This window comes from Pteronotus mesoamericanus, unplaced genomic scaffold, assembly GCF_021234165.1.
Source record: "Pteronotus mesoamericanus isolate MK-2021 breed Mesoamerican mustached bat unplaced genomic scaffold, CSHL_Meso_final scaffold_167, whole genome shotgun sequence".
In the NCBI taxonomy this organism is placed as follows: domain Eukaryota; kingdom Metazoa; phylum Chordata; class Mammalia; order Chiroptera; family Mormoopidae; genus Pteronotus; species Pteronotus mesoamericanus.
The window spans coordinates 49,201,217-49,222,949 of NW_026555308.1; the positions used below are offsets into that span (position 1 = coordinate 49,201,217).

The 21,733-nt window shown below is 37.3% G+C and overlaps 1 protein-coding gene across 2 annotated transcripts in view; it reads left to right on the plus strand.

Moving 5' to 3' along the window:
• Positions 1–3,308: 3,308 nt before the first annotated feature.
• CHD1 (chromodomain helicase DNA binding protein 1) overlaps positions 3,309–21,733 on the plus strand; it is an 80,952-nt gene continuing 62,527 nt past the window's right edge. Inside the window, exons 1-2 of one of the 2 annotated variants that reach the window (XM_054590025.1) lie at positions 3,309–3,848; positions 5,928–6,127. In XM_054590025.1, coding sequence (XP_054446000.1) covers positions 6,075–6,127 — 53 coding nt within the window. In that variant the 5' untranslated portion in view covers positions 3,309–3,848; positions 5,928–6,074. The remainder of the gene's footprint in view (positions 3,849–5,927; positions 6,128–21,733) is intronic. The other variant, XM_054590026.1, reaches the window with a different exon arrangement.

The following is a 21,733-nucleotide window of genomic DNA, read 5'->3' on the forward strand; positions in this document are numbered from 1 at the left end:
CAATGACCTGAAGAAATGTGTAGCTAGAGTGTCAAGTGTCTGCTGAGAATGATGGGAGATACTGGAGTCAAACTGTGAAAACACTAAATAATTAAATTATGTATGCAAATATACATGGTATACTTAAACATACGTATTTAAAGCAGAGGCGTGATTTCAGAAGATTTCAAGTCTGAAGGAAGCCTACAGGGTGAGCTGGAAAGAAAGATGTAGAGAAAATAAGGACTAAATAAACAAAGTAGTGGGGATTAAGAATAAAAGCTGAAGACAAAATAGATGAGGAAAATGGACAATAAATAAAGGATCTGGAGAAGGAATGATATAGCACTGATGCACTAATTTGGTATTTTGAGGTTAGCTACTTTTTTTTCCTTACTCTGTGTACACACTTAATTGTGTAAGTGGAGAAAACAAAATCTTTGTATCCACTTAAATGCCTATTACATTTTATACAGTGTCTCTTAGTATCATCTATAATAACTTTCTATTTGTAATATAACTTATGGTGATTCATGCATACATTAGTACAAATACACAAACACAGTGGCTATAAACAAGGTAGATGAGCTGTTGGTAGATTTCAGAACAATCCAGGAAATTTTTCCAAACAATACCTAGGACCTAGAAATTCTGTGTTATCAGAAGGGGGAGGAACGGGAGTGTCAGGCATGTGTAGTTAGGAAAAAATTTCCTAGATGACTGTCTCTTGCCCCCTCAGCCCAACACTGAGAACCAGAGCTCCTCAGGTTCTTCTATAAATTTTATGATTAAGAAAATAAAAATAACATCAGTAAATTTCCACTATAAGGTGGTTTGGAACTTTTTAGGTTCTATTTTAGAGGACTTTGTAAACTTAAGTATCATATTTGGAAAGCTCTTCTATTTGGCAAGGACCTGGGGGACAACGTCATAGGTTGAGATTCTAGGGTATTTTAATACTGATTGTTTTAGCTGTTTCTCATATGCAAAAACCTCTAGGCCACATGAACATAATTATGGAATTAAAATCTTATCATGGCATCCAAATGTTAACAGAAAAGCAGACTTGTCATTGTATGTTACAAATCTCCACCGAAAGGTACTTACCCATTAGTAACTAATCCTAGTACAGCATACTAGAATTAAAGACTCACAAAATTCTGTCTAGATTTTGTAAAAGTAATATTCTTTTTAAAGAATATAAAATTTCTCAAGTGGAAAGTCAGATGGTAATAAAGACCTCCTGATTGATGTTAATTTTCAGGGACTTTTACAAGACATATGTTGAGATTAGCAAGAGTTTTTCTACTTTTTTAGTATCAATAATTGAGATAGTTTATTCAAACTAAGTGAAACTGAGGGCTTAATAGTGCAGCAACAAATTGTAAAAAAACATTGTTCCAATTTTTCACTTACCTTGCATTTCTCCACATTCTCAACAGTCATTCTAATATTTTGTGCCAGTGTAACCCCAATAAATTTGATAAAAATAAAAAGTGAAATTCTGTGGAGTCAAGTTATACTAGGATTTTATCAGGTATATAAACCTCCGAGCATATCACATATGTATATATGCAGCATATCACATCTAAATGGCAAATCAGTAGTTTAAAAAGTTTTGACATGTGCTTTCAGAAAACATATACATTATATCCATACAGTAATGATAAAATGTAGCATAGTTTTATTTAAAGGTTTTATCTGATGAATACTTCCAATTATAAAATTCTTTATCTGCCATGGCTATTGCTTTTCTGGGGATTTAATTTTTTTACTTACCACTCTAGTAATCAGTGGTAAGAAATCAGCAGGAGGTACAGGAAGTTCCCATCATTAAGGCAACTTTACCACATTTTAAAAACATAATATTAAAAATTAGCACTCAGTTCCTACTTTTAGGGACTTCAGGATGGAGTTATTCCTCACAACCCAGCATTATAGCTATTTGATAACTGAGGGAAAAGGAAAGAAAGAGGCTGAGCACAGATCATTTTACAAAGTATAGTAGTGTTTCCTTTTGTTGCACTATTTGTTGATCACAAACTTTTTTTTTTTTTGAGTAGACCACGTGTACCTGTTTGTTTTTCCCTATGCCCCAAGGGTGAAGATACCCTTACATATAATTAACACATATTTGGAGTTATTTTTTGAGATCGTCTTTTGAAGGCTCTGAACCAAATTTTTATAAAACTTATTTCTCACATGTTGAAAGAATTACTTTGGGAATGCAGTTGCCACATTCAAACTCATCTGACTTGGAAGGTGGGCCTTCAAGTCAAATCAAATAACTGAAGAATAGGATTAAACTTTCAAAAATTAACGTCTAATGATTCAAGATTGATGTGTACCAAAAAAAATAATGAAATGTAAAAGATTTTTGATTAAAAAAAATGCTTTCAAGAAGAGTGAAGCACACCACCATCCTTGAAAAGATAGTGTTTTCATAGACACCTCTAAAGGACTGTGTCTGAGGCCGCAGTTAGTTATGAAAGAAAATGTCAACTAAATTGGAGCCCCTTAAACTGAGACAATTACTAACGTCCTTCGAATTACTTTTTTTGTTGCTATTCTGCACTGCATCCTCCACCCCGGTCTCCAGGGAAGGAACCTAGAAAGTTGTAAACGTTTTTTTTGTTTTGTTTTGTTTTTTTCCTGAACCAGGCAGGCGCAGCCCACAAATGAATCAAGAAGCTGCACAGGATGTCAACAAGTAGGTCTCTATTTTCTCCCGTCTTCTCAGGTGCTGCCCCGCCCACACAGAGCATTAGGCCCCCGAGGGAGCCTCTGTTGCAGGTCGCCTAAGCGTAAGAGACGGGAGGGTGACCACAGTTGCCCAACAGTTAGGTTCCCAGGATGCCTGGTGTGACGCAGCAGGCCCTTCCCCACCCCCTCCTGACAGGCACTCACACCCGGGCGAGGCCTGGGCGACAGGACCTCACGAAAGACCCGGCCCCTCCAACTTATCCAGTGTACCCCTCCCGCAGGTACTCGTATTCCACCATATTCTTCAGTATCACCCCACCTCCCTGCGTCCCCGTTCCTTCTCAGCCTCTCAGCCTCGAGATCCTTGCGCAACCGTCCAGAATAGCGTCCATACCCGCACGGAGCGAGCCTGCAGTTACCAGTTCCCGGAAATCAACTCAGAGCCGCTAAGGGAGTGTGCCCAAGCAAGGATCCGCGGCCCACAGCCCTGGTCAGAGTCCGGCCGCCTCCGCGCAGCGGACGTGCGCGCTCCCAGCAGAGCGCGTGCGCGCGCTCGCACGCCTCCCAGACTCAGTACCAATCGCTCTCTACGCCCTACAACTCCACAACCTAGCCCCTCCCACCGCCCGCGTTCCAGTCCGAGGGGTTCGGCGTGCTCGCGCCCGCTCGCCCGCCGGCCAGCCTCACGCCGAGTGGGGAAGGGGAGTGAGCCGAGGAGCTTACGTCGCGCGGGAGGCGGAGGCGACGGCGACCTCGGTGGCGGTGGCGGTGGAAGCGGCTACGACAGAGACGGTTGCGCTCGTTCTTTCGGCGTCATGGCGGCTGCTGAGAGCCGATAAGCGGCGGGAGCGGGAGCGCGCGCGTGGCCGCGGGGGCGACGACGACGGCTGATTACTTCTCGATCTTGCTGCCCTCTCCGTTGGTGCTTCAATAATGAATTGATTGTTGGATCAGATCCGTAGGGGTTCGCGCTTGGTGCCGCGGGCCGGGGCTTCCCCTTTCCCTCCGCGTCCTTCCCTTTCCCCCTCCCCTTTACGGACTCCTGCTAACCCCGAGACGCCCGGAGCCTGAGGACTCACTCGGCTGGAGAGACCGCGGGCCGGGCGCAGGGGAGGCCGCCGATCAGAGTCGGCTCTCTCCGCCCCGCGAATCCTGCACGCTAGCCGGTAAGAAAGGGGGCAGCAGGCGGGTCAGGATGTGGCGGGGAAGACGGGAACCGGTCGGGCGGAGGGCGGAGGCGGCGCGGTGGCCGGGCGGCGGCCCAGCGGCTGGACTCCGGGCGAAGGCCAGGGCGGCTCTGCGACGGCCGGCGGCGGCGGACGGGCTCGGCGCGCAGGGGGCGTGTTTGTGGCGAGCGCAGGCCGGCGCCGCGAAACGCATCCTCGGGCCGGACGGGCAGGCGGCTTGGCCGGTTGATCTCGGGCCTCCTCCGCATGGGGTTGGCGGGGCCGCGAGGGGAGAGCTGCGAGGTTCAAGCACTGAGCATTTGGCTGGTACGTCGGTCCCACAGCTACCCGGGCTCCCTGCACGTGGGGAGCGGCGGGGAGGGGGAGGGGGCGGCGGCCCAGGCGAGCCTGGGAGGGCGCGGGGCGGGTCTGCGGGAAGTTTGAGGCGGGAAGAGGGACTCCCGAACCGGGATGGAGGCTTTGGGAGGCCCGCGGGCGGGGGCGGGGTGGAGTGGGGTGGTTGGGCTGGGGTGGTTGGGCTGGGGTGGGAGGCTGATAGCGGCGAAGCTGCGGTGGAGAGATGAGGGAGGGTTTCCAGTCCTTTCGAGTACTGCCTCGAAAACTTAGCGGAAGCAAAGCAACTGTTAAAAGACGAGACGCAGAAGAGGATTGAAGAGGTTTAACGAGTTAGGGAAGAGTCATTGTTAAGACGCTTGAAAGGCTGGAGAGAGCTGCGTGTGCTTGGAGCTTCAGAACTTGGGGTTGTGCGAAGGGTCTCGGAAAGAGGACTTATTCGGAGAAGGAAGATGAGCGGGAAAAAGGAAGTTACAGTGTACAGAGAAAGCCATTTTGAGGGGCGAAAGGAAGGTGAAAAGGAAAGAACGAAAAGAGGAGTGAACTTTCTCTACGAAGAGGGACTTCTCGGGAAAGAGGCAGTTTGTTAAAGTACCTAAATTTTTAATACCATTGTAATAGTAAAGCTCTTTGACTAGCTGCAATGAATATTTAACATCAGGAATCAATGTTGCGGGGAATAGTTACTTTTTGGATAACCAGTTCTTGCAGAGTGTACTGGACTGCAGTCCCTGGAGAATGAAAATTTTGATCTAGATGCAGAGTTTGCTTGATCTAGATTGAGTTGGCAGCGATTTATTCCCCCCTGCTCTTTTTTTTTTTTTTTTTTTTTTTTGTGGTGTACAAATCACCGTAGGAGTGAATTCTCTTTGCTGAGGTCGGAGGACAGCTCTGCTCTCAGTCCGCTGTCTCGGTCGGTACTTTCTGGCTGGGGAAGGATCTGACGTCTCCTTCCCCCGCTTCTTCCTCTCCCTCCCCTGCCAGAGATCTCCTTTGTTTATTCGTGGATGGCTTGTAGGTGACTCTCCAGTGTTATGCTGATATCTTGAAAGGTAGAAATGCTGTGTCTTGATCCCTGATTTTTTTTTTTTTGCCCCAAATCATATTTTATTACATTTTTTAAAAAAATGGAATCTCTGCAAGTCCAAACTGAATAAAATGTTTTTTTTTCAGTCCACTGTCGGTTTACTTGGGAAAGAACATCTTTATTTTTGGCTCTACACATTTTCGTTAAGATTATGATACACTTTGATTCTGCCTTCATGTGAGCATTTTCAAAACTTTCCCTCACTCATATATATGAAGTTCTTAATAATAGGTATTTGTCCTCTATTAAGGGTAACCTTTTCCCCCTTTATTTGTTTGACCAGGTATTTAATAAGACTCCATTTTCTTTTCTTGGGGAGTATGTATATAACCACCACTTTTCTTTAGTTATCTATTACATATATTTATATATTGCTACACAGTTGCAGTTAGACTAAAAGTTTTATCACTCCACAAATATTTTAATTTCTTCTGTCAAAAATAAGCAGTGGTGTGCTAAATTATAGTAAGTAGTCAGGAATGTAGTTAATAGAAACAGGTATTTTGAATAAAAGACCCCTACCCCTTCCTTACACTGACTAATCCAGTGGCTTAGATAGATTAGTTTAAGTTGTACATAGACTTCTAAATATTTTTTTCTCAGGAAATTTTCTTACTTTCTTAATATATATATTTTAGGTGAATCAAAAAAGTTCCCAGGAAACCTGTGAATGTTGAAGAAAATTCATCTGTGAATTTTTGATATTGAAGGAGGAGTCAGTATTTATATTCATCTTTTAAACTGGGAAGATTTATATTTCATTTCAAAACTTGTTGATATTTACAATGAATGGACATAGTGATGAAGAAAGTGTTAGAAACAGTAGTGGAGAATCAAGGTAAGCACTTACTATCAAGTATTTATGAAGAGAATTAAAAATTTGTGATTGTTTTAGTTTTCCTGTTAGGTGACAAGAGTTTTCAAAATCAGATTCTGTTAGCTATCCAAATAATAAAAAGTAAAAAGTTTCTAATATATGAAGCTTTTTTGGTCATATAGATTTTAATTATTTTTCCTTTGAGATACACAAAGAAGAATTTATAGAATGTCTTATATCTCTTTAGATGTTTATATTGTTTGGGTTAATAGTTAAAGCTAGACCAAGTTTAAAAAAAAAAAAAAGACACTAAAATTGTCTCTCCAAATAAAAGCAGTAAGAATGCCTATACTCATCTTTTTTCTGGCATTTTGTCTTCTGCACCTGTACTGTCCAATAGTATGTAGTAGCCACTAGCCATGTGTGGCTATTTAAATTTGAATTAATTAAAATTACAACATACTCAAAATTTAGTTACTCAGTCACACTAGACACATTTCTAGTGCTAAATAGTCATTTGTGGCTAGTGGCTACCATGATGGACAGTACAGGCAGAAAACATTTCTATCACTGCAGAAAATTATTTTAGACATTGCTAGTCTGGACATTTGCTAAAGTATTGCAGCAGGACCCCTCCCCCCATTTTCTTTCACATTTGAGTTTTAATTACATATGAATGAGTTAAAGGTTCTTATTGGGCCATGTCTTTGCAAAGAAGATACAGTTTATGGAAATAAACCGTATTAAGCTATTTTAATATGTAAGAAATCTTTTGAAATACAAAGTCTTTAAATTCTTTTGTAGACCCCAAAGTTTGAATTATCTGCACATTACTAATACTATGCATGTAGTTTTTACATACCTATCAAATGTGGACATTGGGAATATGGACATTGGAGTCAGACTGCCTGATTATTTATCCCAGTTCTACTTATTAGCTGTGTGAATAAGGACAAATTATTTAATTTCTGAGGCTGTGATTTTTGCACTTATAAAATGGGGATTACAGTATTATTTATATTATGTAAAGTTAAGGATTGTGATGCTACATGTAAAGGACTTAAAGTAGTTCTTGATATAGTATGTGCTTAATATTTGCTTATTATAATTAGCATCATGTTTTATGTAACATGGGATACTACACAACTGAAACATTAATTATAGTGACGGACAGGAAACAGGAAAGTTTTGACAGGAGAATTTCAGAAAAAATGTTGGATAGACAATGAGGCAGTCGTTAGTGTTTGTTGAGGCTTGGGATTTTCTGGTCTTGCTGGCTCTTCTTTAGTTTATCACCTTTTACAGGCAGACTGGTTAACAAGAACATCATAATGAAAAAGGAGCAGTTATGGAAAGCAGCATGATTTAGTTGAACAAGTACTGGTTTAGGAGTTACAAAACCTGGGTTGACACTATCTTTGTACTAACTAGTTCTCTGAATGATTTCATAACTGTAAATGATTTTGAAGTTTCATCTCACCACTTAGTTTACAAAATACAATAATGTTTCAGACAACAGTTATACTAGAATCATCAGAGCTAAGAAGCTAAATTACAAGACTTGAATCTCAGCTTTGATTCAGTCTCTGCAGGTATATTGACTGTAGTAAGTGAATAGGAGAATCACGTTGTTCATATTCTCTTACTCATTAGATATCTAGAGGAAGCATAGGAACCAAGCTACTCATAAAATAGGAAAGGGATTCTTGAGAGCAAGAAATCATGTTCTATTATATTCTGACCTTTTCCAGTAATTTTTTATATATTTTGCTGCCATATCTAAAGCACAGGGAAGTACAGTAGAGAGTGAAATTTGGTAGTATAGGTAAAAAACAAAAACCAAGAAATGAATTTTGTTAATCTTTTATAATGCATACTTATTTTAAATAATTGCAAATCATATTCCCCAGTTTTTCTGAGTCAGTATTTCACCCATACAAGTTTTATGTCCTGAGAAATGTTTTCTAGTTCTTTAAACTGCCTTGGTGTTTATCAGAAGGAAGACCTGTTTCTACTTTACTTTCATTTTCTTCCTTACTGCTGTTTTGCTATCCTTTTCCTTTACTCTATCTACTGTCACTGTTACTAACCCGCAGGTCCCACCCCCCCCCCCGCCCCGCCCCCCAGCAGCCTCCACCATGACCCAAGCTTTTGTAACAAGGCAGTACAGAGAAGGGAGATTGTATCTACTTGAAGGGGGGCGGGGGGGGGGGGGCGGGGAGAGGAGGTAAACATTATAGATACAAGGATTTCCTTGCAACAAAAACATGTTACCCTAACTATGAATATTAATATAGAGTGATGAATGAAGAAATATACTGTTTGGAAAATACATATATTGTAAATTTGCTTTTTATTGGCTAGAATTTTTAAATGTATTTTTGCTTCAGATTTTCTCATTTTTCTTTGTGGAAGTTTATGAAATGAAATTGAATTAAGAAAGGCCACTTGGCATTTGAGGATAGTATAATTAGCTTTCTACTAAAAATGTTTTTGATTCTTTCCATGTAGAAAGCCCTCTAACCATTGACTGAAAGGAAGAATATACACAGGAAAATGTCTCTTAGGCTATGCTATAACTGTCAATTTTGAAAGTTATTTACTAAGAAATGTGGGTCAGGATGCACCTGTACATCAGTTGCAGCTGAGCACAAAGTTTATTACAGCATTGAAGTTAAGCTTTCTAAAGATACTATTGGAAGATTTGAAAGCATCAGTTCCCACCTGTGCAGATATATGTTGTTATTTGCAACCAAGTTTTTCTAATCCTAGTTAGACATTTTTTAATTTTTAAGTTATCTTGAATGATGATATACTTCAGAAATAGATTTATGGGTAAAGACCAGAAATATATAGTCATATTTTGTTAATTTTTGGATGATTGATATACATGCTTAATACTCAGAAGAAACTCTGCCTGTAAATTAAATTTTCAGTGATATAAGATTGTCCATGTAAATTTGAGAATTTATTTTAATCACTGTAATTACTCTCTCTATATTTTACTTCTGAAAGTTCTTACAGAGTGAGAGAACTTGTTGGTGATGTGTGATAATGTTCTGAGTCATTTAGAATTAAAATATAGCTTTGTTGACTTGATTCTTAGAGTTTTTTTCCTTTTATTTCATTACAACTTTTTATATTAGTAACAGTGCTTGATTTAATATATATATGTGTGTTTTAAATATGTGTGTGTATAAATTTTATAGTTACTTAGAGGAATGCTATGTTGCACTTATATTTCCTTGGCTTATAGAAAATATGTTAATCATTGTTTTAAGCTTCAAGAATCTTTAGATTTCAACTTTTAAACTATTCAAGGTAGGCAGTGAGTAGGAAATAGAATCAATGGAAATGTTCTAAATGAAAATCTCCTTTAGAGAAGTGCTGCCTTTAAAAGACATAATGGCTTTGAGAAGTCCAACAGTCTAGATGACTTGTTAAATTTAAGGAACACCAAGTCAAAGTGAAATTGAACACAGGATACATTTCTTACCATCTAACTGTTTCAAACTTGCATATATTACACTTACTTTGTGATAAACAGTTATATGTTGAATATTACTATGGTACACCATTTTTGGAAACTTTGCATTTATGTATACACGTACTAGAAAGATTTCTTGCCATCAGAATTAATTTCTTTCACTAAATAAATCTGAAAAAAATTTAAAGACACAGTACCCATTAAAATGTTGTTTCCTGAGCTTACTTTACAGTTAGCTCTGAGTTTTTTTAAAAAAAAGTTCATTCTTAAATTTCAGAAACGGGTGCTGAAAAGCATTTTGAGGAAGATAAGAAAATGTGAAATTCCAAAGGTAGAATGGCTAGAAATCATTGAAATAAGAAAACTGGTTTTAAATTTCCTGTGTTGTTAATTCTAGGAAAGTGTGCAATTCATATTTTGTTAATTTCTATTTTTCAGTTGATACTGTGCTTTCTGCATCTTTTCATATTAATTTTTTCTTTCCTCAGATATCTTTATATGCTCCTGAATCTAAGATCATCTTCTAAGACCATTTCTTAGGCTTTGAAAACTCAAACTGTTAAGCAGGAGCCTAAGTAGTGGGTTACTTTCTCTCAAAATAGAATTCACTCAATTAAAAATTTCTCCTGTACTAGGATTGTGGTTAGTCTAGGTCTGTAAAGTATTCAGACTTTTAACTGGTATGGATAAGAAAATTATATGTTACCTTTATCACCATATGTATGAGATAATGTGGGCAAACATTAATGTGTAGTTTCCTCATTTTAATATTGCCTAAGTAGTTGCTTATTTAAGATCTTGATGACTGGCGAGTTACATCGGGTACAGTCCTGTTTTAAAAATAAGGATATTGTGGTCAAAAGGTAAAGGATAGAAGGAGAAAACTTTTTGTTTTACATTTTTTATGGAAAATTTAAAAACATACAGAAATAGAGAAGTTGCAGCTTCAGTTATGGTCCTTGGACCAGAAGCATTGGCAACATCTAGGAGCTTGTTTGAAATATACGACCTTAAGCATCAGTTCAGACTAACTGGATCAGAACCTTTTTAAATGGATTCCCAAATAATTTGTTTTCATATTACATTTATATGCACATATATGAAGCTCTTTGCCTAAAGTCATTAAGCACCTTGCCACTTTTCTTTTGTTGTGGATGTTGTTGTTGTTGTTGTTATTCATACTTTTTATTTCCTGGGGATCCCATAAAAAGCAGTATCATAGGCAGTGCCAGCAAGAGGCTAGATATATATCCTTTCTCAAGAAACAATAATGATAGCAACCAGTAATTATTGAGCTCTTACTCTGACAGAACCAGGCATAATACATATAGTGTACTGTGCATTACATGAGTTTCTCGCAGGTCACCGTAACAAAACTCCTGTCAACATCGCAGTATTGATGATTCCCATTTGCCACAGGAGAAACCTGATTTATAGCCATACTTAAAAACCTTGTTGAAAAAAACTATTAACTAAATTGCAGGCTTTACTTGGAATTCATTGGTTTTTCCATTGATTTGCTCTTTCTATTCCACGATTTAACCTAGAGTACCATGTTGTATTTAATTGTCAACTCTCCCCAGTGTCCTCTGGTTTGTGAGAATTTCTAAGTCTTCTCTGGTTTCTTAACAGTCTTGAGAAGTACTGGCCAGGTATACTGTAGTATGTCCCCTAATTTGGCTATTTGTCTAATGTTTTTATTAGGCTAAGCTAAAGTTCTCAGTTTTTAGGAAGAATATCACAGAGATAAAGTGCTCTTTTAGTCACATTGTATGGGGAGCATATTTACATGGCATTACTGATGATGTTAACCTTCATCATTTGGCCAAGGTAGTATTTGCCAGATTTTTCCACTGTAAAGTTACTATTTTCCCCTTTCCATATTGTATTATTTTTTGAAGAATGTCACTCTGTCTAGCCTACTCTCAAACAGGTGAGGGTAGGAATGAGAATTAAGTTAACATAATCTGTTGGGAGGGGATATTTACATATAATAAGTGGATCTCTTGTGTAAAGAAGTCATTTCTTCCCTGTTTAGTTAATCATTTGTTTATATAAGCATAGATTTACATATATGGATTTTCTGTTTTGGGTTGTGATCCAATAAATTATTTATTTTGTTGCTCACATTGTTCTAGGCTTTCCTGTTGGGAGCTCTCTTTCAGGTTGGCTTCTGTGTCTTTTTTACTCCCATCCTTTTGCCATAGAATCAGCCATTTCTCCAAAGAACGCTGATTCCTTTCTTGGAGAAAAGCTTATTAGAAACCAAGATTTGGGTGCTGGATACGTTTGTTGCTCTACAGGTGTCACTGCTTCTGAGCCTTTTGAGCAGATAAAGCAGGCAGCTAAGTAATACAGGTATCTATACTAAACTATGTGTATCTATAGATCTGTAGTTGTTTCTTTATCTGTCCATCTGTATAATGTAATCACATGAGTTTTTACAGATGTCTCTAGTTCTAATCCTGTTCTACAGCATTCATCCTAAACTTCCTTTCTTGTTCTTTGATAACTTCCATCTCCAATGGAAGGACAGCTGGCTCTCACCATCCGTGCATTTCAACCTCAGTATACAAGTAAAGCAGTTTCAGAATTTCTAGACAATACTGTGAGAACTTACCAAGTAGAGTACAAAGTTTATGTATAGTGTATAGTTGCTGTTAAACTTAGCCTTAAGTTTATAGTCAAAAAACTTCTTTTCCCACGTTATTCAGGTTAGCTTCTTCTCTATTTCCACCTTCTTTGTGGTTATATCATAAATGTGTGTTGAAGTTAGATTAATTTGTTAACCATATGATTTCTTCCATCTTGGGATCCTCAGTCACATGGATTGTTGTTGTGTTTTTTTTTTTTAAACTTGGTGTATTACATTTAGTCGGTGAAATACAGTTTTAGGAGTTTGGACAAATATGTAGAATCATTTATCCTCCACCTAGGTACTATGTAGAAAGATTCCTTTATCCTGAAAGTTCCCATGTGTGTTCTAGGTCTGTTGAGTCAGAATTTTCATTTTAACAAGATTAATGCAAACCATTCACATTAGCTAGTTTACATCTCTCCTGTTGCTGCATACAAAATTCCCAGGAAATTTGTATGCATATTAAATTCTTATGCATTTATATGAAGCTATCACCTGGAGTCATTCAGTATCTTGCCTTGTTTTAAAATTATAAATTAACTTGAAGAAAGATTATTATGAGATGGCAGTGATAATGGAATAGCTGATTTAACTATACAATCAAGAAAGTACACTCAGATTTATGGGGCCATATAGTATGCAACTAAGGTGAAAGAAAATCAAATGGGGCTCATTACTGTAGTAATGTAGTGAGCTATATATGGGAAGTTTTGTTATGGAGCTCTTTAACTTTTGTAATCTTAATAATGATGAGAAATGCTACAGTTTTGTAAAGAAAGGAAGAACAAGTGGTATGTATTTAGAAGATTGATGAAGAGGAAGGTTTTTACAGAGATCATAGTCCTCCAGTAAGGAAGTGCACATTCCCTAATAAAGAGAACTTTGCAGTTCTTTTCTCTCAGATTTATTCAGTGTTATGCTGAAGTTTTTGCATGGTGTACTCCCAGGTGGATAAAGAAGAAAAAAGAAGGCATAGCTGAATAAATGCTGCATTTATTGAGAGATACCCATAAGAGTATATTACCCATGTGAATGGACTGGCCAGAAGCATTGGTTTTAGGGAAAGACTTTAGAAATCTATTGTTCCAGAATCGAGTTCTTCTATATGAATAACTGGGGACGTTATTGTTTATATTTAAGAGTATATTATGTCACTATAATGTGAGGTAACTGGTTACCTCAAAAGTCAAAAAGTCAACTTTAAATAAAAAACTGCATTCAAAAGTTTCATTAGTGTGCATAGATTAAGTGAGCTCTGTTTATCTTTGAGATTAAAATACAGAAGACACTCAAAGTTTGGCTAAACAGTACTGGCTTCTGGGATCCCAACATCTGCAGTATCTCTCAGAGTTGAGGCACAAGGCACAAAAATAGTGGGTAGCTTTTTTCTTAATGCAAACCATTCACATTAGCTATTTTACATCTCTCCTATTGCTGTTTTCATAAATACAGTTCTGTATCCTGAAATATTTATTTAGATAGTAATTCTTAACCTTTTTCATCTCATGGTACACATAAAGTAACACCAAAAAATACATGTTTTGTTGATCTGACCAAAAAATAGGGATACTTTTCGCTCATTCACATTGGAAAGCTATTGTGTTGGCTGTTGTCATTTTCTGATTTGACAATCTAAGGGAAAAGAGGTCAGTTTCCCAGACTAAATAGTCAGGTGTTGCATGTTTTAAAAATTCTTGCGGCACACTGGTTCAAAGTCACTGATTTAGATGATTGAGCAACTACAATACTATGTGGTAGATATCCTGAAATGCTAAAATTTGAGATTCTTGCCACAAATCTATAATCAAGAAAGAGACCTAAACCTTAAATATTTGTGGTATCAGGTGGATATGGTAAATACAGGGAGAGACAGTCTGTAGCAGCTCAGATGTAGAAGACAAGTTAGGTCATAAGATGGTTAATTTCTTCATCAATCCGAATATCAGGATGAAATTTTAAAAAAAATTTTAAAGGTAATTTAAAACCCTGGTAATCTTAAATATTGTGTGTGTGAAAAGTCCTGGCAATGTGGCTTTTATAAGGTGAGGTATCTTGACAGGTTTAGGCAAAAAGTAATTTTTATACCCAGGAAAAATGATGTTAGAAGGAAGTAAACACCATGATGAAGAGCTTTTACATAAAGGAATGATGCTGTTGGTGAAGTGGAGTTACAGTCTAAATTCCCTCAAGAAGACTATTCCTGTTTTTGTGCTTGAGTTAGATTATAATACGGTTATTGCCAATTGATGCAGCTACTGCAGTATTCCCAGTTATGTGACTAAATTTTGAATTACATTAATAAAAGGAAGTTTGATATGAAAGGAAATTGTAAAAGAAGAATGAAAACTAGCTGTACACGAGTATTAAAAATATAATCTCTTTATTCCAGTTTTAGCATCTATTTTATACAGAAGGATTGGCCTAGAGTGGAGTAGCTTATTCCAGCCATACTATATTACATTGATTAATTTATTTTGCTATATGACTCAGTAGTTGGAGGGGTTTTTTTGTTTTTATCTTCACCCTGGGATATGTTTATTGATTTTAGAGAGAGGGAGAGGGAGAGAGGAGGGGGAAAGAGAAAGAGAAGAAGAAAGAGAAACATGGATGTGAATGAGTAACATTGATTGTTTGCCTCTCATATGTGCCCCAAGCTGGGATCAAACCCTCAACTTAGGTATGTGTCCTGACCGGGGATTGAACCTGCAACCTTTTGCTGTATAGGGTGATGTTCCAACCAAGCCACTGGCCAAGGAATGGTGTTTTTTCGTTTGTTTGTTTGTTTGGGGTTTTTTTAAGACTTTATTTATTTATTTTTAGAGAGAGGGGAAAGAAAGGAGAAAGAAAAACATTGATGTGGGAGAGAAACATTGATTCTCTCCCATTGAGAAGCATTGAAACATATGCCTCTCGTTTGGTGCCTCAGCCAGGACCAAACCCACTACCCAAGCTTGTGCCCTGACCAGGTATTGAACTGGAGACTGACAATGCCCAACCAACTGAGACACACTAGTCAGGGCATGGAGATTGTTCTTATGTGCATCACACTCCCATGGGTATGTACAGATTGTGATAATTTTGTTAGAAAATAAAACATATAGTACTGGAAACTTCGTGTGGTTTTTTTTTTTTTTTTTTGACAGTATTCATTAATTTTAAAAGCATATACATATTTTTAAAACTTTTTAAACAAATTAATCAGTCTCTTCACAATTGAACCTTTAAATGTAGACATTTATTTGTGCCAACTTAAGAGACTGTATATAATTGCAGGCATATGGAAAAGCAGTGGTAACAGTAAAATGAACCTTCATGTACCTATCTAGATTCAACATATTTCATCTCATGGCCAATCTAGTTTAATCTCTAAATTCTACCTACTACTAACCCCTCCTACTCAATTATTTTAAACATTATTTTGAAACATCATATAATTTGTGACTATATTAGACTACATGTGATAGGTAATACCAGTGAGAAAAAAATTTAACATTATTAAGCTTTACCTACCTGTTGTAATTGTAAATTATATAATTTGAAATTAATCATGTCATTAATAGTATAACAAATTTAATATATATTATAGAACTATGCTCAGTGACTTCCAAGTATATATACATATAGCCCTTATTTCTCATCTTATTCCTGAATGCTTACTACAGAAACTTTTGAATTTACTGCCCTTAACTTGGAAGTAACATGACTAAATGTAAACAGTCATGCTAAATGTTACCTGCCCTTCCTAATATCTATTTGTAGCAGTTTTATTCTCATTTATTCAATTAGAGACTTTAAGCTGATAGAATTATACTGTATTTTAAGAAAGTTTTAATTTGTAATAGGAGTTTTGTTTTGGTTTGGTAATTTATAATACTAAAAGCTGTTGTATTTGTTTTTCAGTCCTTAAAAAGCAGTGACACTAACTTGTTTTCAGAACCATACAGGCAGATAGATAATTTCTGGATTTTTCTCAAATCTTTTCATGGTTATTTTATGGTTTGTAGTAAAAGATAAAATGGATAACAAATTTTAATACAATATAATTTTATAGAATTTAAAGGTGGTCTGATCTAGGTCATCATCTGGCGAGCTGAACCCTTCTCATTTTGTAAATGATTTGTTTTAGGCTAATATATTTTAAATAAGGAGTTGCAATACATTACAGGACCATGATCAGATATTTTTAAGTGAAGGAAATAATGTAAGCTAGAATAGAAAATATACTGTTCTTGTCCTTGCTGGTGTGGCTCAGCTGATTAGAGCATCATCCCATAACCAAACGGTTGTGGATTTGATTGATTTCCTATCAGGACACATATCTAGGTCACGGGTTAGATCCCCTGTATGGGCATGCACAATCCCAACCAGGGGCATGCAATTTTGGTCCGGGAGCACAGGGGAGGCAGCCTGTCGCTGGTTCTCTCTCACACTGATGTTTTTCTCACTGCCTTCCTCTCTCTATAAAAGCAATGGGAAAAAAAAGTATCCTTGGATGAAGATTAAAAAAAAATTACACTATTCATGTAGAGTATTTCATTAAACTATTATGTTTACATGTTTGCACATCCATATGTATTGCATCATAATCTAAAAATACGTTATATAAGTCATGGTCCAAAAAATTTGAAATCCATTGCCTTTGGCCACAAATTCATTTTTTAAATTGTAATTATTTACTCAATTCTTACTAATTTCTATAGTGTTTTTCTATTTTCATTAAAGTGGATCATAGTCTATAAAAATAACTAAAATAAAGGCCCTGACTTAATGAATTCCAGGGTATAGTTAGATGAGAGATACTGGTATAAAAATAATTGTAAGGGAATTATTAATAGCATGAACAAAATATTGTGAACAGATGGGATGGAACAGTGACCTATACCTGGAGAAATTGGAGAAGGTTACACAAAGGATATGGTATTTTTGAGTAAAGAGTAGGAGGAAGCTTAATCAGTTGCTTCTCAGAGGAAATGTTCTCCAGAGGGAAAAGTATGGGCTATAATACCAATACAGAGCTCTAAAATCACTCCCTCCATAAAGCCTTGCTCCTGTTTTATTTCCTTCAACTCCAGTTCTTCAATCAGGAATTGATTCATCTTTACATCATTGATCCTCATAAATTTTACTTTTGCCATGGTATTTTGTTCCTACTAGACACTCTTGCGTAGTATTTGTTTAGTTGAAGAGATGAGCAAATGAATTCAAATTATATATGTACACAACTTGTTCTTTGAAAAAAAATTTTTTTAATTTTTAATTTTTTTATTTTTTAACTTTATTTTTTCACATACATTTGTCTCTGCCTTCCCCCCACCACTTTCCCTTGCCCCTCTCCCTCCTCCCTCTCCCTCAATCCTTCCCCTTTGGTTTTGTCCATGAGTCCTTGCTATATGTTCCTTGACTTTCCCCTTCCCTTCCTTTTCCCCCGCCCCCTCTCCCTCCTTCCCTCTTGTCTCTGTTGGTTTCTTTTCCTTTCAGTGTTGCTGGTCTTATTTTCCTTGCATCTTTGTATTGTTGGTTAGGTTCCACTTATAGGTAAGATCATATGGTATTTGTCTTTTGCACCCTGGCTTATTTTGCGTAGCATAATGCTCTCTAGTTCCATCCATGCTGTCGCGAAATTTAGTAGTTCTTTTATTCTTTCTGCTGCGTAGTATTCCATTATGTAAATGTACCATAATTTTTTGATCCAATCATCTACTGATGGGCATTTAGATGCTTCCAACACTTGGCTATTGTAAATTGTGCTCCTTTGAACATTGGGGTGCATAGGTTCTTTTGAATTGGCGTTTTGGGATTCTTAGGGTACAGTCCCAGCAGGGGAATCACTGGATCCAAAGGCAGTTCCATTTTCAGGTTTTTGAGGAAATTCCACACTGCTTTCCACAATGGCTGCACCAGTCTGCATTCCCAGCAACAGTGGACTAGGGTTCCCTTTTCTCCGCAGCCTCGCCAGCACCTGTTGTTTGTTGCTCTGTTTATGATGGCCATTGTGACCAGTGTGAGGTGGTATCTCATTGTGGTTTTGATCTGCATTTCTCTGATGGCTAAGTGATGGCGAGTGTCCTTTCAAATGTCTCTGGGCCCTCTGTATCTCTTCCTTGGAAAAGTGTCTGCCCAGGTCATGTGCCCATTTTTTGATTGGATCATTTGTCTTATTGGAGTGGAGTCGTGTGAGTTCTTTATATATTTTGGAGATCAAACCTCTATCTGATGTATCATTAGCAAATATATTTTCCCATACGATTGGCTCCCTTTTCATTTTGCTGATGTTTTCTTTTCAAAAAATTTTATTATATGAACATAGTAATTGGAGAACCAATTAAAGTGCTATTTATGGGGTCGAACAAAAGTAGGCTTACAGTTGTGAGAATGCAAAACAGTTAACTCTTATCTTATTATTCATTGATGATTGTATTATTTTCCATACAAACAACTGTGAATCTATTTTTTCCGCACCCTATATATTAGAGACCTCAAAGCACCAGGGCTCAAATACAGTTATTTTTCAATTTCATAGTGAGCTCTAATACTTGGTATTATCCAGGTACTCTGGCTAGTGGGATAGCTTTACCTTTAACATGTGGCTTATATTGCTCCAATGGTTGTCATTTTTAGCCAGTAGGAAGAGGACGGGAGTGTGGAGAATTGAAGGCAAGCCACTTCATTTTGAAAGCTATCACATTGAAATTCCACATCACTTCTAGCCATCCCTCATTGGCCAAATCCTGTTCACATGTCCATACCTAGCTAAAAGAGATTCTGGGAAATGTAATCTATAGCTGGATAGATGTATGCCACTGAAAACTGAAGGGACAATTAAGTAATAATAAAAAGTAAACAGTGGATACTGGGTGAATGGGGAGGAGCAAGTAGACAACATACATATAGTACAAACCTAAAGGAATGCTATTTCAAAATAAATTAATCCTGTCACCCTAAAAATTAGGGGCTTCCATTTTTCCGAATTTTCTTTCAATTCTTGATATATACTCATAATTTGTACCCTTATGGTATTGGTATTTGTTTTCTTCACTTAGTCTCTCTGAGCATCAGTTTGTTTGTTTGTTTATTGTATGAAAATGAAAGAATTAAGGAGAACCCAATCTCTGGTCCATAGCAGCAGGTAGTAATTATTGTGTCTTTTTTTTTTTTTTATTAAACTTTGCTTTGAAATTTTAGTATATCTATAGGGTTTTTGTTTTTAACTCTCAACTGAGGATATGCATTTATTGATTTTAGAGAGGAAGGGATAGAAAGAGAAAAACATCAGTCAGTTGCCTCTCATACATTCCCTGACAGGGAATCAAATCTGCAGCCTTTGGGTGCGTGGGACAATGCTCCAACTGAGTCACCTGGCCAGGGCTTTGTAGGTTTTATTCATAGGCATTTTATATATTTATACTTAAGGCAGTCCAAAAATCACCTAAACCAAACTTTGATATAATGATTCTGATCTTGAACTCAGGAAAAAAATGTTTTTCTAAAAAAATTTCTAATAGGTATTAATGTTGAACTCCTGTATTTCAGACAGTAGGCTTTACATCTTTTAATGTTCACAGTAATCTTTACATGTGTTCATTATTTCCATGTGGCAGAAACCTGAAATTCACGGTTGTAGGGGTATAAATACAATTACAATGAGAAGAAAGGGCTAGAAAACTAGAAAGCTAGGAGGAAGTAAGTCAGGGTTGAACTTCAGAACACCATCAAGTGAGCTTTGAATTTTCTGTCGAGCGTCTGTCAAAAAATATTTTCAGAGGGGAGGGGAGCATGTGGCTGGGGGGGGGGGGACTGGAAGAGATAGGCCGAGGAACATGTATGCAAAGCCCATGGACACAGACAGTAATGTGGTGAAGGTGGGAGTTGTGGGGGAGGTGGGGGAGGGAAAAGGAGAGGGGCATGGGGGATATCTGTAATAGTGTCAACAACAAAATTTTGTTTTTAATCTTTCAAAACTCCCCCAAGAAGTCTTTTTGAATGGCATTGACACTTCAGCAGTTAAGGAGAAAGGGAGCAAGGCATTAAATGAGAAGTTAGTGCAATATCCTTGCTCTTCAGAGTAGTAAATACAATTCTTTGATTGTGTATGTATTAGTGAATTTATTTGTCAGTCATATGGTTCTAGTTTTCTTTGTATTTCTGTGGAAAATCAGTTTACCTTGTACTAATATATGCTATGGCATTCCTTCACCTCCTCCCCAGTCTTAATCTATCTACTTGTTTAAAAAATAAGAAAGTGTTCTGGAAATGGCATGAACTAGAAAGAAAATCTTTCTAGGGACAAAAGAAGTAAATGGATACATTATTGAAAAGAATTAAAATGAGAAATCATTGATCGAAGCCTTTGATACAGGTGGTCTAATTTACATATATTTAAACATGCAATTTTTTTTTTTTTTTTTTAGTGCTGCTGTTCTGAGATCTTCTTTTCATTCCTCCTCAGTACTTTTATACCCACCCCAATATCACTTTCTTGACTTCTTTTTATCTATTCCAAGAATAAACAGGGTCATATTTTTTCTATTGGTGATCTGTTGGTAAGGAAAACACCTGCCCATTGCTACCATTTTTTTAGAAGGTCATTCGCTATTTTATTCATTCTTTCTTTATGTGCCATTGCAGACTAGTTCTCAATTCCTGTGATTAAAAAAAAAAAAAAGCAAAGAATACTTGTAAAATAGAAGAATCTTTACATATTTGAGAATACATCATTCTCATGTATCCAGGACAGGTCTCAGTGGTGTTTTATTTTGATTTTTTGGTTTTGGTTTTGTTTTTTTTTTGTTACGTTTTTTAGCTTAAAGGATTTAAGTGGAGAGTTGGTTACAGAAAGTGGAGTTTGCTATTCTGCCATATTCTGGGCTGAACTAATATAGACTCTCATTCTTACACGCAAGCATATGAAAATGCTAAATAAAATAAAGGGAGAAAAAGTAGGCGCATTGGTGAACTTCAAAGGAATGCTTTCACATGCCAGGATCAAAAGGGATCTCAAAGTCAGAGCAGTAAGAAACAGCTCTGAGCAAACATGAGAGCACAGGGGGTATTTGGAGGGATAATAGGCCCCTATGACAGGAGGTTGGGGTTGGGATTGGAATTAAGTATTTAACTGTTGAATTAAGTCTCTTTAAACCTGGGACCCTGTAAGGGTTGCCTCCTCTCCAAAGAGTCTAGAAAAACCCTCTATGTATGCCTACAAAGACATTTTTGTTGTTGTTATAAGGGTAAAATGCAATATAGTATGAAAATATTTTGGAGGTTGTGAAAAGATATTTTACATTTCATCTTAATTGGTGTATAAATGAGAGGAAGAGCCATAAGGGCCAAGCAGATAACATAAATGAATGAAGCTGTCCAGGTATAAGACATTGGGGATAGGGTAGGTCGGGGACAACAGGTGAATTGGAGATCATATGTATCATTTAAAGGAACAAGTGCTACTTAGTAATAGACAGTTGTGACTGTGTGATAAGTGGACTCAGTGGTTTCAGCTTTCTGA